This window comes from Mastomys coucha, unplaced genomic scaffold, assembly GCF_008632895.1.
Source record: "Mastomys coucha isolate ucsf_1 unplaced genomic scaffold, UCSF_Mcou_1 pScaffold11, whole genome shotgun sequence".
Taxonomy (NCBI): domain Eukaryota; kingdom Metazoa; phylum Chordata; class Mammalia; order Rodentia; family Muridae; genus Mastomys; species Mastomys coucha.
Window position 1 is genome coordinate 12840814 of NW_022196893.1, and position 11117 is coordinate 12851930.

At 48.6% G+C, this 11117-nt stretch overlaps 1 protein-coding gene across 1 annotated transcript in view; it reads left to right on the forward strand.

Annotated features, from left to right (window-relative positions):
* The window catches only part of Mei1 (meiotic double-stranded break formation protein 1), a 64857-nt gene that overhangs the window by 14455 nt on the left and 39285 nt on the right, over positions 1–11117 (forward strand). Inside the window, exons 7-13 of the mRNA XM_031359486.1 lie at positions 316–519; positions 2695–2825; positions 4352–4466; positions 5744–5860; positions 6983–7082; positions 7189–7323; positions 10434–10548. Of these exons, the coding sequence (XP_031215346.1) occupies positions 316–519; positions 2695–2825; positions 4352–4466; positions 5744–5860; positions 6983–7082; positions 7189–7323; positions 10434–10548 (917 nt within the window). The remainder of the gene's footprint in view (positions 1–315; positions 520–2694; positions 2826–4351; positions 4467–5743; positions 5861–6982; positions 7083–7188; positions 7324–10433; positions 10549–11117) is intronic.

The following is an 11117-nucleotide window of genomic DNA, read 5'->3' on the forward strand; positions in this document are numbered from 1 at the left end:
TATGGTAACTGATGTAAAATTTCCTGTTTGTTGCTAAGAGATGGCTTAATGGTTTAAGAGCACTGAAATTCAGTTCCTAGTACCCAAACTGCCTGTTTGTTGCTCTGTGTCTGGCATCTTCTTCTGTCCTCCATGGGCACCTGCTATCTGCATTCACACACACAAACCCACCACAGACATATTAAAAATAAAACTTAACTTGGGAGGCAGAGGCAGGTGGATCTCTGTGTTTGAGAGAAACACCCCCCCCAAAGACCTAAAACAAACAAACAAACAAACAAGCAGTAAAAGGCTTCTTGGTTGCTTTCTGGACAGGCAAGTTGATGGAGCATCTGTTGAGGGGCTTGGTCTACCCCAATGAGGGGGTGCAGGCTTCCATCTGTTACCTCTACGGGAAGCTCTACTCCTCACCCGCAGCCGCCGAGATGCTTTCCGGCCATTTCCGGGAGAAGCTGTGTGCCCTCTTCCTCTCCACCCTGGACAATGCCCAGACAAAGGACCTACAGATCAACTGCTTGGGTAAGAAGGTGTTAGAGAGGAAAGGGAGAAGGTGCGAGCTTGAGAGTTTATGATACTGGCGGTTGCAGGCGGGGCAGAGGTTTGCTGCGTTGGAGAGGGCCGACGGAAAGCTTGGGAGATAAGACGCATGGAGCGTGTGACAGATGCCAAGGTTTGGAGTGGCATTTTAAGGAAGCTGTCTTTGGGAGGAGAAGATGGAGGAAATAGAAGTCTTCTTGCTTTGGGTCTTTGCTGCCAAAGTGAATTGTTATACCACACAGTTCGCCTACAGAGTCAGTTCTCTAGTCAGAAAAATCTATGACCTCTTCTGCTCTCCAGGGTAAAGTCCAGGGTTCCCTGCTTGTTATATAGGCTTCTTCCCCTCCTCCTCCTCCTCCTCCTCTTCCTCTTCCTCCTCTTCCTCCTCCTCTTCTTCTTCCTCTTCCTCCTCCTCCTCCTCCTTCTTCTCCTTCTTCTTCTCTCCCCCTACCTCTGTGTGTGTGTGTGTATGTATGTGTGTGTATTCTCCATATATATATATGGAGACACTGTTGTTGAAGGATTTTGGGAGCCTCAGCTTAGCTTTCAGGTGTTTTGTTCTGCTCCTTACATGAATGCTCATGGCCTGGTGGCTGCTTCTGAGTCGTGAGCTGTGTTTTATTAGCTTTGTCGGTACCTGTGATGCGGCTGTATCCCAGCCTCAGTTTTCCCTTTTCAGACAGTGTGGACTGACACTGTGATAGGTGACACTGTGATAGGGTGGACTGGTTTCCGAGTGGGAGCTATGGGGAAACATAAGCTGTATGATCACAGCTTCTTTTCACAGTCTCGTGGTTCTCAACAGTCCTAACTCTGCGACCCTTTAATATAGTTCCTCATGTGCTGACTCCCAACAATAAAGTTATTTCATTTTACTTCATAGCTAATTGTGATACTGTTAAGAATCGTAATATAAATATAATCTATGAATATATATATGCAGATATGTATCTGATATCTGACACCTGTGAAAAGGTTGTTCGACCCCCAAAGGGGTCATGACTCACAGGTTGAGAACTGCTGGTCTGTGCAAGAGCTCTTAGGAACAGTCTAGCCACTCGGGGAGTACTAATTCTGAGTCAGGCTGTGTGCTGGACTCTTGGGCCAGCAACTCCTATCCTGTAGGAACTCCTATCCTCGTAGGCCATCTGGAGGACAGACATGGCCAGTCAGAGGACAGTGTGGTGTCCTGACATAGACATGCAGGAGGAATGAGGGACAGAGGACAAGAGAGACTTCCTGAAGGAAAAGACGCTTAGAGTGAGTGAGGCCTGACGTGTGTGAGGTATTGGAGAGAGGAGGAGGGTCAGGGGAAGTAACATGGGTAAAAGCAGCAGGTGTGAGGCAGCCTCAGATGTGCCACCCTGGGATAGGGCGGTGTTGGTGTCAGAGCACAGTAGTGTTATGAGGGCCGTTAGTCCCAGGGCCAGCCTAGGCAGAGTAGAGGAGAATCTCAGCTGATGGTGCATTTTAAAACTTAGCTCATCTCTGGAGCCTTTCCTTCCCTTTCCCCTCAACCAGGTACGCAGTTACCGTCTTAGTTTTTGGTTTTTGTTTTGTTTTGTTTTGTTTCAGGTTTATTTATTTTTATTTTATGTGCGTGGGTGTTTTCCTTGGCTGTATGTCCATGTATCACATGCATGAAGTTCCTGCAGAGGCCAGAAGAGGGTATCAGCTCCCCTCGAAATGCAGTTACGGATGGCCACTGTGAGAGGTGCAGATGGTCTCTGTGGGCGGTGGCACCTGCCAGTTGGTGGACCTGGGCTGGTTGAGACAGCAAGCTGAGCGAGCCAGGAAGCAGCATTCCTACGTGGTCCCTAGCCCTGGCTCTGCTTGAGTTCCTGCCCTGACTCTCCTCACTGATAGACTATGAATAAGCCTTTCCTCCCCAGGTTGCCCCTGTTCGTTGTTTTATCACAGCCACAGGAAACTAGACCAGGACACTGTTGAATTCCTGGACTCCTGGGCATTATAGTTCGTACGTTCTCCTCAGCCGTGTGGGAGGAAGGTGGGTTGCAGAAAGCAAACTGATGCCTAAGAATTCTAACCACACTTCATATTTACAGAGTCTGAAGAAGTCTCTCGGGGGGATGTCTGAGGGCCATCTTTCGAGAACGCTGGTGCCCTCTGACCTCCCTCAACCCCTCTGCTTCCTAGGTTTGCTAAGGCAGCTACTGAAGTACGATCTCTTTGTGTCCATGATCATGAACAAGTCTGTGCCGGTGGAGGGTGCTGAGAGTGGTGAGCAGCCATCGAGAGAGACCTCACTACCTTTGGTGCTCAAAAAGGTAGCGGTGGACCAGGGTTTGTAGCTCAGTGTAGAGCCTGTGCTTAGCATGAGGCAGGAGGTGGACCAGGGTTTATAGCTCAGTTATAGAGCCTGTGCTTAGCATGTGAGGCGGGAGGTGGACCAGGGTTTATAGCTCAGTTATAGAGCCTGTGCTTAGCATGTGAGGCAGGAGGTTCAGGAATGCAAGATTATCTGGGCCACATGAGGTCCGGTCTCAAAATGACAATAGCAGTAAAATTGAAGAAGCAGAAAAAAAAAATTAAAGCACAAAGCAAAACCAAACCAACCTCCCTCAGAACAACCAAGTTTTGATGGGACAGACAGACATTTTGGTTGTGGGAGGGCCTTTGCATTCAGAGTTGTCTGACCTCTGTTCCTGCCTCGGTTTCCCTCTTCTTGTCTGAGTGGCCTGGAGTTTGAGGATATGCTGAGCAGACTCATCAGACTGGGTGTTTAGTTATACAGCAACGACTTCTTTGTTGTTGTTGATGGTGGTTTTTCTAAAGATTTATTTATTATATGTAAATACACAGTTAGCTGTCTTCAGACACTCCAGAAGAGGGCATCAGATCTCGTTATGGATGGTTGTGAACCACCATGTGGTTGCTGGGATTTGAACTCAGGACCTTTGGAAGAGCAGTCAGTGCTCTTAACCACTGAGCCATCTCTCCAGCCCATTGTTGGTTTTTCAAGACAGGGTTTTTTTCTCTGTCTTGAATACCTGCCTGGAGCTTACTCTGTAGACCAGGCTGGCCTCGAACTCAGAAATCCGCCTGCCTCTGCCTCCCAAGTGCTGGGATTAAAGGTGTGTGCCACCACTGCCTGGCCAGCAACGACTTCTTACACGGAAAGGCTACAAAACAAGAGTAAAAAGTTAAAAAAGGGAAACCAGACACAGGTTTCTAGAATGCTCTCAAAGTGAGGTTGCATAGGGCATCATGGCTCCTCTAGCAGTGCATTGGGCAAACAGATAGAAGGTCTTTATGTTCCCCTCGGAGTTTTGTTAGAGCAGGGTGATCACAAATGTACCCCTTGCCTTCCACATACTGAGTGTGTAGCTCCTGGAAGGAAAGCAGGAGCTCAACATAGACATTGTTTGTTAGCATAGTTCAGTTGTAGCTAATCTCATCGGTCTTGGCAGGAGTAGCAACCCTCCCAAAAACTCAGTTCTAAACCCAGCCACAGTTCAACTGTGTAGGCAGCTCTGTCTCCAAGAGCAAGAGCTCTAGGCTCTTCTTGACACATTCAGAAAAGGGTAGAGCACAGTGGTGGGATCTGCTCTCTTGTGTCATGTGACTGTGGCAGATGCCCAAGCCAGAGAAGAGCTTCTAATACTGATTCCCTCCCTGTTTTTGAGCTGGGCGTCCCTGGTGGACTCAGCCCGTTCTCACTTGTGGTGTTCAGAGACTTCTTTGCTTAATCTGTAGTTCTCCCTGTGCCTGGTACCATGAAGTGTGGGATCTGGGATGATTTAGGCCCTGGTCTTCTCAGTGATGTGACAGGGGACTTTGGCTGCTTCTCCAGTTTCTCCTGTCCAGAGATGAGATCCTGCAGGTGGCCAGCTCCCACTGTATAACGGCAGTGCTGGTCCACTCCCCTGCGAAGCATGCTGCTGCCTTCATTCATGCTGACATCCCAGGTATGGGAATCCTCTAACCTTCTTTGGGGACTCCAGAGTTCTGCCCAGAGCCTTGAGGTTGCGGCTGTGGCGGCGGCGGTGGCGCTTTATATCTTTTCATATAAACCTTTGATAACGCACTGGAGGGCGGGGTCAGCTGTATATAGGGTAGGCTTGCTAACTTCTGATGGACTTGAGCAGGTTGTTACTGACACTTGTCATTGACCTTTGGGGAGTGGCAGAAAGGCCTGAGACAAGGAGGGCAGAGGTTTATCTCAGAGCGCTGCGGAGCCTGAGGACATAAGCCTTGTGACAAGTATAGGTGTCACACATGCCGGCCTTCATCTTGTTGGTTTACTTTTTGTGGTCAGTGTTGTAGAAATCACTTAAATCCCAGCCTGGGGTTTCTACCCCACCTTTGTTACTAAGTTCCTGGATGAAAGACACATGGTCTTTATATTTTTAATAAGCCTTAGTCAGCACAGTAACTGGGCAGCTGCCTAACCCCCCCCATACTGTTAGAATCTACTTTCCCATCGATAACCCCAAGTTACGAGTTACTATTTACTATTCCATCCGGGCTGCTCTTAGCTTAATTGGGCAGCCCACAGGGCTGCTCTCTCTTGACCCATGGCAGCTTCTCCTTCCTCATGGTCAGGCCAAGGTCTCACCCAGGGCCTTGCAGATACCCAGCAGCAGGCACTCTGTCATAGAGCTGTGTCTCCAGCCCAGCATTGTTTTATAGGTCAGGACATTGATTGTTCCTAGAAAAGACACAGACGTACGTGCACGGAGACAGCTTCCCGGTACTCCCCTGACCAGTGTGAACATATACATCCTTTTCGGTAGAGAAAGTAGGAGAATGTGGGATATACACAGTTCTGAAGGGCTGTAGATGATGACTGAGGAGAATTAAGGTTCAGAGGAGGGAGGGGATGTAACCAACCCACAGGGCTAGTCCCCGACAGAGAGGTGCCGCACAGCAGAGACTGTGTCTCAGTGTTCTTTATTCCTGAGTTGTGCTGATCTACCTGTCTGCCTGTCCTGAGAGTTTGAAAACCAGAAGTTTCAGTCCCTGCCAAGTAGAAATGGCCTTCACTGTTACTGTGGCTTCTTCTTGTCTTCTGTTTCCCCATCTCTTTAAAAAAGAAGGTTCATCTGTGAGTTGTCAGTTTCTGATGGAGAAGGGTGTGTGAAAAGAGAAAAGGAGACAAGACTGATGGAGTTGAAGCCCTTGAGTCAGTTTAAGGGCCGTGATCTCCAGCCGCCACTTACTGTTTTCTCCTCTCCCTCGCCAGAGTTCCTCTTTGAGCATCTTTCGTCTTCCAGTGAAATCCTTGTCTGGTCCAGCTACAACTGCCTGATACTCCTGGCAGAAGAACCGCTCTTCTTTTCAAAGTGTCACACAGTGTATGGTTGGTAGTGTGGGCCCTTGTGCGGACTCTAGGTTCACGGACAGCGCTTTAAGGTTGGGCAGCAGCATCAGAGGCTGTGGAGGGGTGGGCATGCACTTTAGGGGGAGGAGCTTGACTGATTCCATGAGTAAACATCTCTATGGTGGAAGTTCCGATGAGATTCTTCATCAAGGGAGGGCCATTCTCATTAGCCACTAAATGAATTCTAGCCTCTCATTAAGCAATTTCAAACAGATCCAGCCTTGGATTCAATCCTTGGCTCAAGACTTTTCTAATTCTTCCTTTCAGTGTCTCGAAACAGTTCTTTCCCCGACCCTACTAATAATGGTCTTTATTTGGGACCCACAAAACCACATCTGGGTTTTTAGACTAGAAATAGTCAATACTTGCCTCTGCCTCTCAGTGCTGGGATTGCAGGTGCACACACATACACACACACACACACACATACACACACACACACACACTACTCAGCTGTTGCTGTGTTTTTGGAGACAGGTTTTCTCTGTGCAGCTCTGGCTGTCCTGGAACTCACTCTGTAGACCAGGCTGGCCTTGAACACAGAGATCTACCTGCCTCAGCGTGCACCACCACTGCCCATCTGATTTTTGTATTCTATATTTCTTGTCTGTGTTGGTCAAGATTTTCTAAACAGAAGCAAAAGGAGCTTAGCAGAGGTTCACAGCTCCTCCTGGATGGATGGAGATGCAGGGCTTTCGGGAGGAGGAGAGGCTGGAGCTAATTATGGAGGGGGAAGGGAGGTGTTAAGTGGGAAAGATGTGACTTACTCTTTAGATAGTCAAAAAAATCTCATGTGCTTGAGTGTGTACTGGATGTTGGAGGACCAAATGGAAGATGAGGCCTGCCCTTGAAAATGTTGGGTCCCCTGAACTTCTATAACTGGTGATTGAACTCAGGGCTTTAGTATGCTAGGCAGGCATGCTGCAACTGAGCAGTCGCCATAGCCCCCGGTCTCACTGGATCAGTTCATCCTTGTTGGGGTCATTTCACAAGAGTCCCATAGCTCGTAGGTGCTTTTTAGAGTGTGTCACCACTCCCCGGTAGTTCATGGAGAACCACAGAACACTGATTCCTTGTCTGTGGCGTGTTATCCTGAGGTAGGGATTGAGGCAGTGGTGAGGAGCCTACAGGGCAGCCTGCAGATGACCAACACGGAACTGCATACGCAGGGCCTGCTGCTCTTTGCGGAAATTCTCAGTCGGTAAGCAAAGGCGCGCGGGTGGGAGCGGGAAAAGGAGAGGTGAGCACTTATTCCTGGCGGGGCTGGAGATGAGTCACTCCTTTGTTTCTCACCTACCTTTTCATAGGCAGCCAGAGGAGATCAGGCTGTTCACAAGCTCGGCTATGTGCAGAAATGCCAGCCGTGCCCTTCAGGAGGCCGTGAGCAGCCCCGTGTTAGCTGTGGCTGCTGAAGCACTGAGGGCCATTTCAGCTTTTCTGAGGTGAGAAGCTCACCTGAATGTGCCTGCTGACCTGTGGAGGCCAGGGAGTTCCTAGGGACGCATTCTTGCATCACTGTCATCATTATTATTTTTGGTTATCGTCGTTTTGTTGAGACTGGGTCGTATAGTGTAGCCCAGGCTGTTGGTCTCAAACAGTAATTTTCCATTCTGTATTTCTAAGTGCTAGGATTAGGCATGAGCCCCACACCTGATTCCCCCCTCTTTCTTCCTTTCTTTCCTTCCTTCCTTCCTTCCTTCTTTCTTTCTTTCTTTCTTTCTTTTTTCTTTCTTTCTTTCTGATACAGGATTTCTCTATGTAGCCCTGGCTGTCCTAGAACTCACAGAGATCTTCTTGACTCTGCCTCTTGAATGCTGAGATTAAAGGCCTGCACCACCAAGCCCAGCTTCTGTTTGTTTCTGAGGCAAGGTCTGGTGTAGGCCAGACTCAAAACTGGCCTCAAAACTGCTGTGCACCCGACGATGACCTTGAATCCCTTAGCATCCTGCCTCTCGAGTACTGGGATTATATTAGCCTGTGCCACCTCACTCAGCTAACTTTGGTTTTTGAAGCCATATTTCCTGATTCTTATTTTCTCAGCAGCTGCTCTCCCGTCCCCCACCCCACACTGCCCCAGCCCTCTCTTCTACTTTCCAAGGTTAGTTAGGCTGTAACTTTATTTTTACATTGTAAAGGTTGTTAATATTTATAGTTTCTTCCTTCCTTATATTTAAGCCTTTGTGATTCAACTCCAGGGTGGTTCTAAAAATTGAAACAAAAAAATAACATTTACATTACAATATCTTGAGTCTATCTCTCTTTCCTTTTGTGGTTCCCTGGATCTGAATCTCTAAATCTGGAGCACGAATCCCAGGGTAGATAGGATGAGTAAACTCACATAGCGCCAGAGGCAGGCAGAGGAAAAGTGATGGCGAGCTGTCACAGCAGGGCTCCCTGTGCAGGCAGGCAGGCAGGCAGGCAGGCAGAGCAGGCTCCCACAGGCCTGTGCTGCAGGAGGCAGGTGGTGGCATTCGAGCTGTGTGAGGAGGGCTGAGGGAATGCAGGTCGAGGAAAGACAGGGTTGGAAGATGTAGGCAGGAGAGCATTGGCATCCCAAGGGTGCTGCAGTTACTTCAGTTAGCAGGTTACAGGAAGGGGCAACCTTGCTGCGGAGAAACTGTTTGGTTAGGGTTGTGGTTGTGGAGAGAGCTGGGGAGGGATGGGAGAGATGTGTGCACCATTGTGAGGGATTTTCTTTATCCCCCATCGTGTTTACTGACGTGCTCCCTCTGAGGTAAGCAGGATCAGAAGCTCTCTGGGAAACAGAAAGGATGAAAAAAGTGAACTGCTCAAAAACCAACCAAATTAAAAAAACAAAACCAAAAATGATAGACCCAGGGCTTGGTGACCACCAAGGCAACAAAGCTAGAGGTCCTACGTGGACATGGTGGTGCACCCCTGACATCCCAGCCACTTGGGAGGCAGGCAGGAGGCTTGCTTGAGATGCATGGGCTGGCAAGATGGCTCAGTGAAAACATTTGCTGTCTCTGCCTGGCAGCCTGAGTTCGCTCCCAGCAAACCACACCGGAGGGAGAGCCTCGCTCCTGAAAACTGCCCTCCATCTTCACATGTGCACTCCGATGCTGCTACTCACACGATGTCACACACAATAATCGATACTGCTTAAAGAAACAGTCTGCGAGACATACCCTGTCTCAAAAAACAAAACAAAGAAGGAAACAAGAAGTTTCCAGAAATCAAGGGAAGGAAAAGTCAAGCCTAAACTATGTGCAGCTGGCTCAGAACTTACTAGGAAGCTAAATAGATCATTCAGGGTTCAGAAAGGACCCAGGGGTGAGAGATAGTAGATTGTTCCCCAGTTACTAGACTGAGTTTAACTGACTCCTCCCAATGTTCATGTCTGTGCACAACCTATGAGTATGTCTTTTGTGGATACTGTCAAGTTAAGATAAAGCTATATAGCAGGGGTTGCAAATTCAACGACTACTGTCTACATTATGAGCTGGAGTGGTGGAACTTACCTATAATCCTAGCACTTGGGCCGTGGGGATAGGAGGATCAGGAGTTCAAGACCATTTTCAGCTACATAGGGAGAGTTTGAGATCATCCCCTTGAGACACTGTCTCAACATGATGGTTCAGTGCCTGTCGTCTCAGCACTTGAGAGCTTGAGATGAAAATGTCTGAGAATTTTAGGCTAGCCGGAGCTACATAGTGAGTTCTAGGTCATCCCAAACTGCAGAGTGGGCCCCTGTTTCAAAAGGTTGGGGTGGGACTGGAGAGATGGCTCAGTGATGAGGAGCACTGTCTACTCTTCCAGAGGACCCAGGTTCAGTTCCCAGTGCCTACGTGGTGGCTCACAACTGTCTGTAACTGCAGTTCCTGGGGATCTGATATTCCCTTCTGGCCCCCAGGGTTACCAGGTACCACATGTTGTACACATACATGCATGCAACGAAAACATCTACGTGTATAAAAATAATTCTTTAAAAGGGGTGTGTGTGCTTTGGTCATACGGTGACATGATGGGAGAAGGGAGGGGAAGATGCCCCTGTGAAGAGGAGCAGACATTGGAGCAGTGCCAAGGAGGGCCAAAGGTTGCCAGCAACCACCAGTAAGCCAAGGCAAGGAGCGTTCTCCCTAAGACGTTTGGGATTTGCAGGTGATGCTCAATCTTTTAATATTGTGACAAGACATTGTGTCTAAGAGCTCAGACTGAAGAGCTACACAATTTAAAATCTTATGATATCCTAAGCATTATGGTTGGTTTAATGGCAACTCCTCAGAAATTAGCATCACCTGAGCTGTCCTGACTGTCTTGATTGATGTGTAGGGTAAGACCTGCCCTGATGATGGGCAGTACCATCTGGTAACAGCTCAGATAAAAGAGGGTGTGTCAGAAGGAAGGCCTCCCCGTGCCGCCCTCATTGGTTTGCCTAATATGAGCCCCCAAATCACCCTGTGATATTCTCTGCTGTTAACTTCCTTCCAAGGGTGGTAAACGTGGTTAGGACGGAGGGTAAGCACATGAAGAAAGCTGTGCATCTGCTGGGGCTCACTTGCCTCTCTGAATGTCTTGCCTCTGGATGCAGGAAGGACCATCAGAGCTCTCTGCCTGTGCAATACAGAGCACTTCGTGACTTGCTTGAAGCCATGCTGAGCCGATGTATGGAGTTTTCCCAGACCCCTCTGAACAGGAGGTCCCTGGTCAGTGAATGCTAAGCACACTTCTTCTGGAACTCCTCTAACGTCTGTCTGTCTGTCTGTCTTTTTATCTCTGTCCTGAGATTATCAGCATGTTTCACTATGCTTATCTTATTTTTTGTTTGTTTGTTTTGTAATACTGAGGATTGAACCCAGGGCCTTGCATATGCTAGGCAAGCAGTTTACCACTGAGCTCTATCTCCAGCTCTCCACATTGTTCTTAGAAAAGCAATTTGTCACCTTATCTTCTGTGCCAGTAAAGGCTGATCTCTATTTTGATGGATGAAGAAACCGACTCCTCAGGTGTTATTTCTCCACTAGGGAAACAAGCCAATCCAAGCCAGTGTGATTTATTAAAGGCAGGTTTATTGGGAAGCTGCCCTCAGGCAAGTTCAGTGGCCACAGGCAAAGAGGCCAGGAAAGTTGCCATGGGAATGGAGAGAGAGAGAGAGAGAGAGATGAGGGGGAAGAGAAAGAGAGAAAAAGAGAGGAGTGCCGCAGACCGGGGTTTCTCGCGGGGTCCCTTATTCCGCAGGACGATGGGTTCTGGCCAGGTGGGCACGGGATTCGGC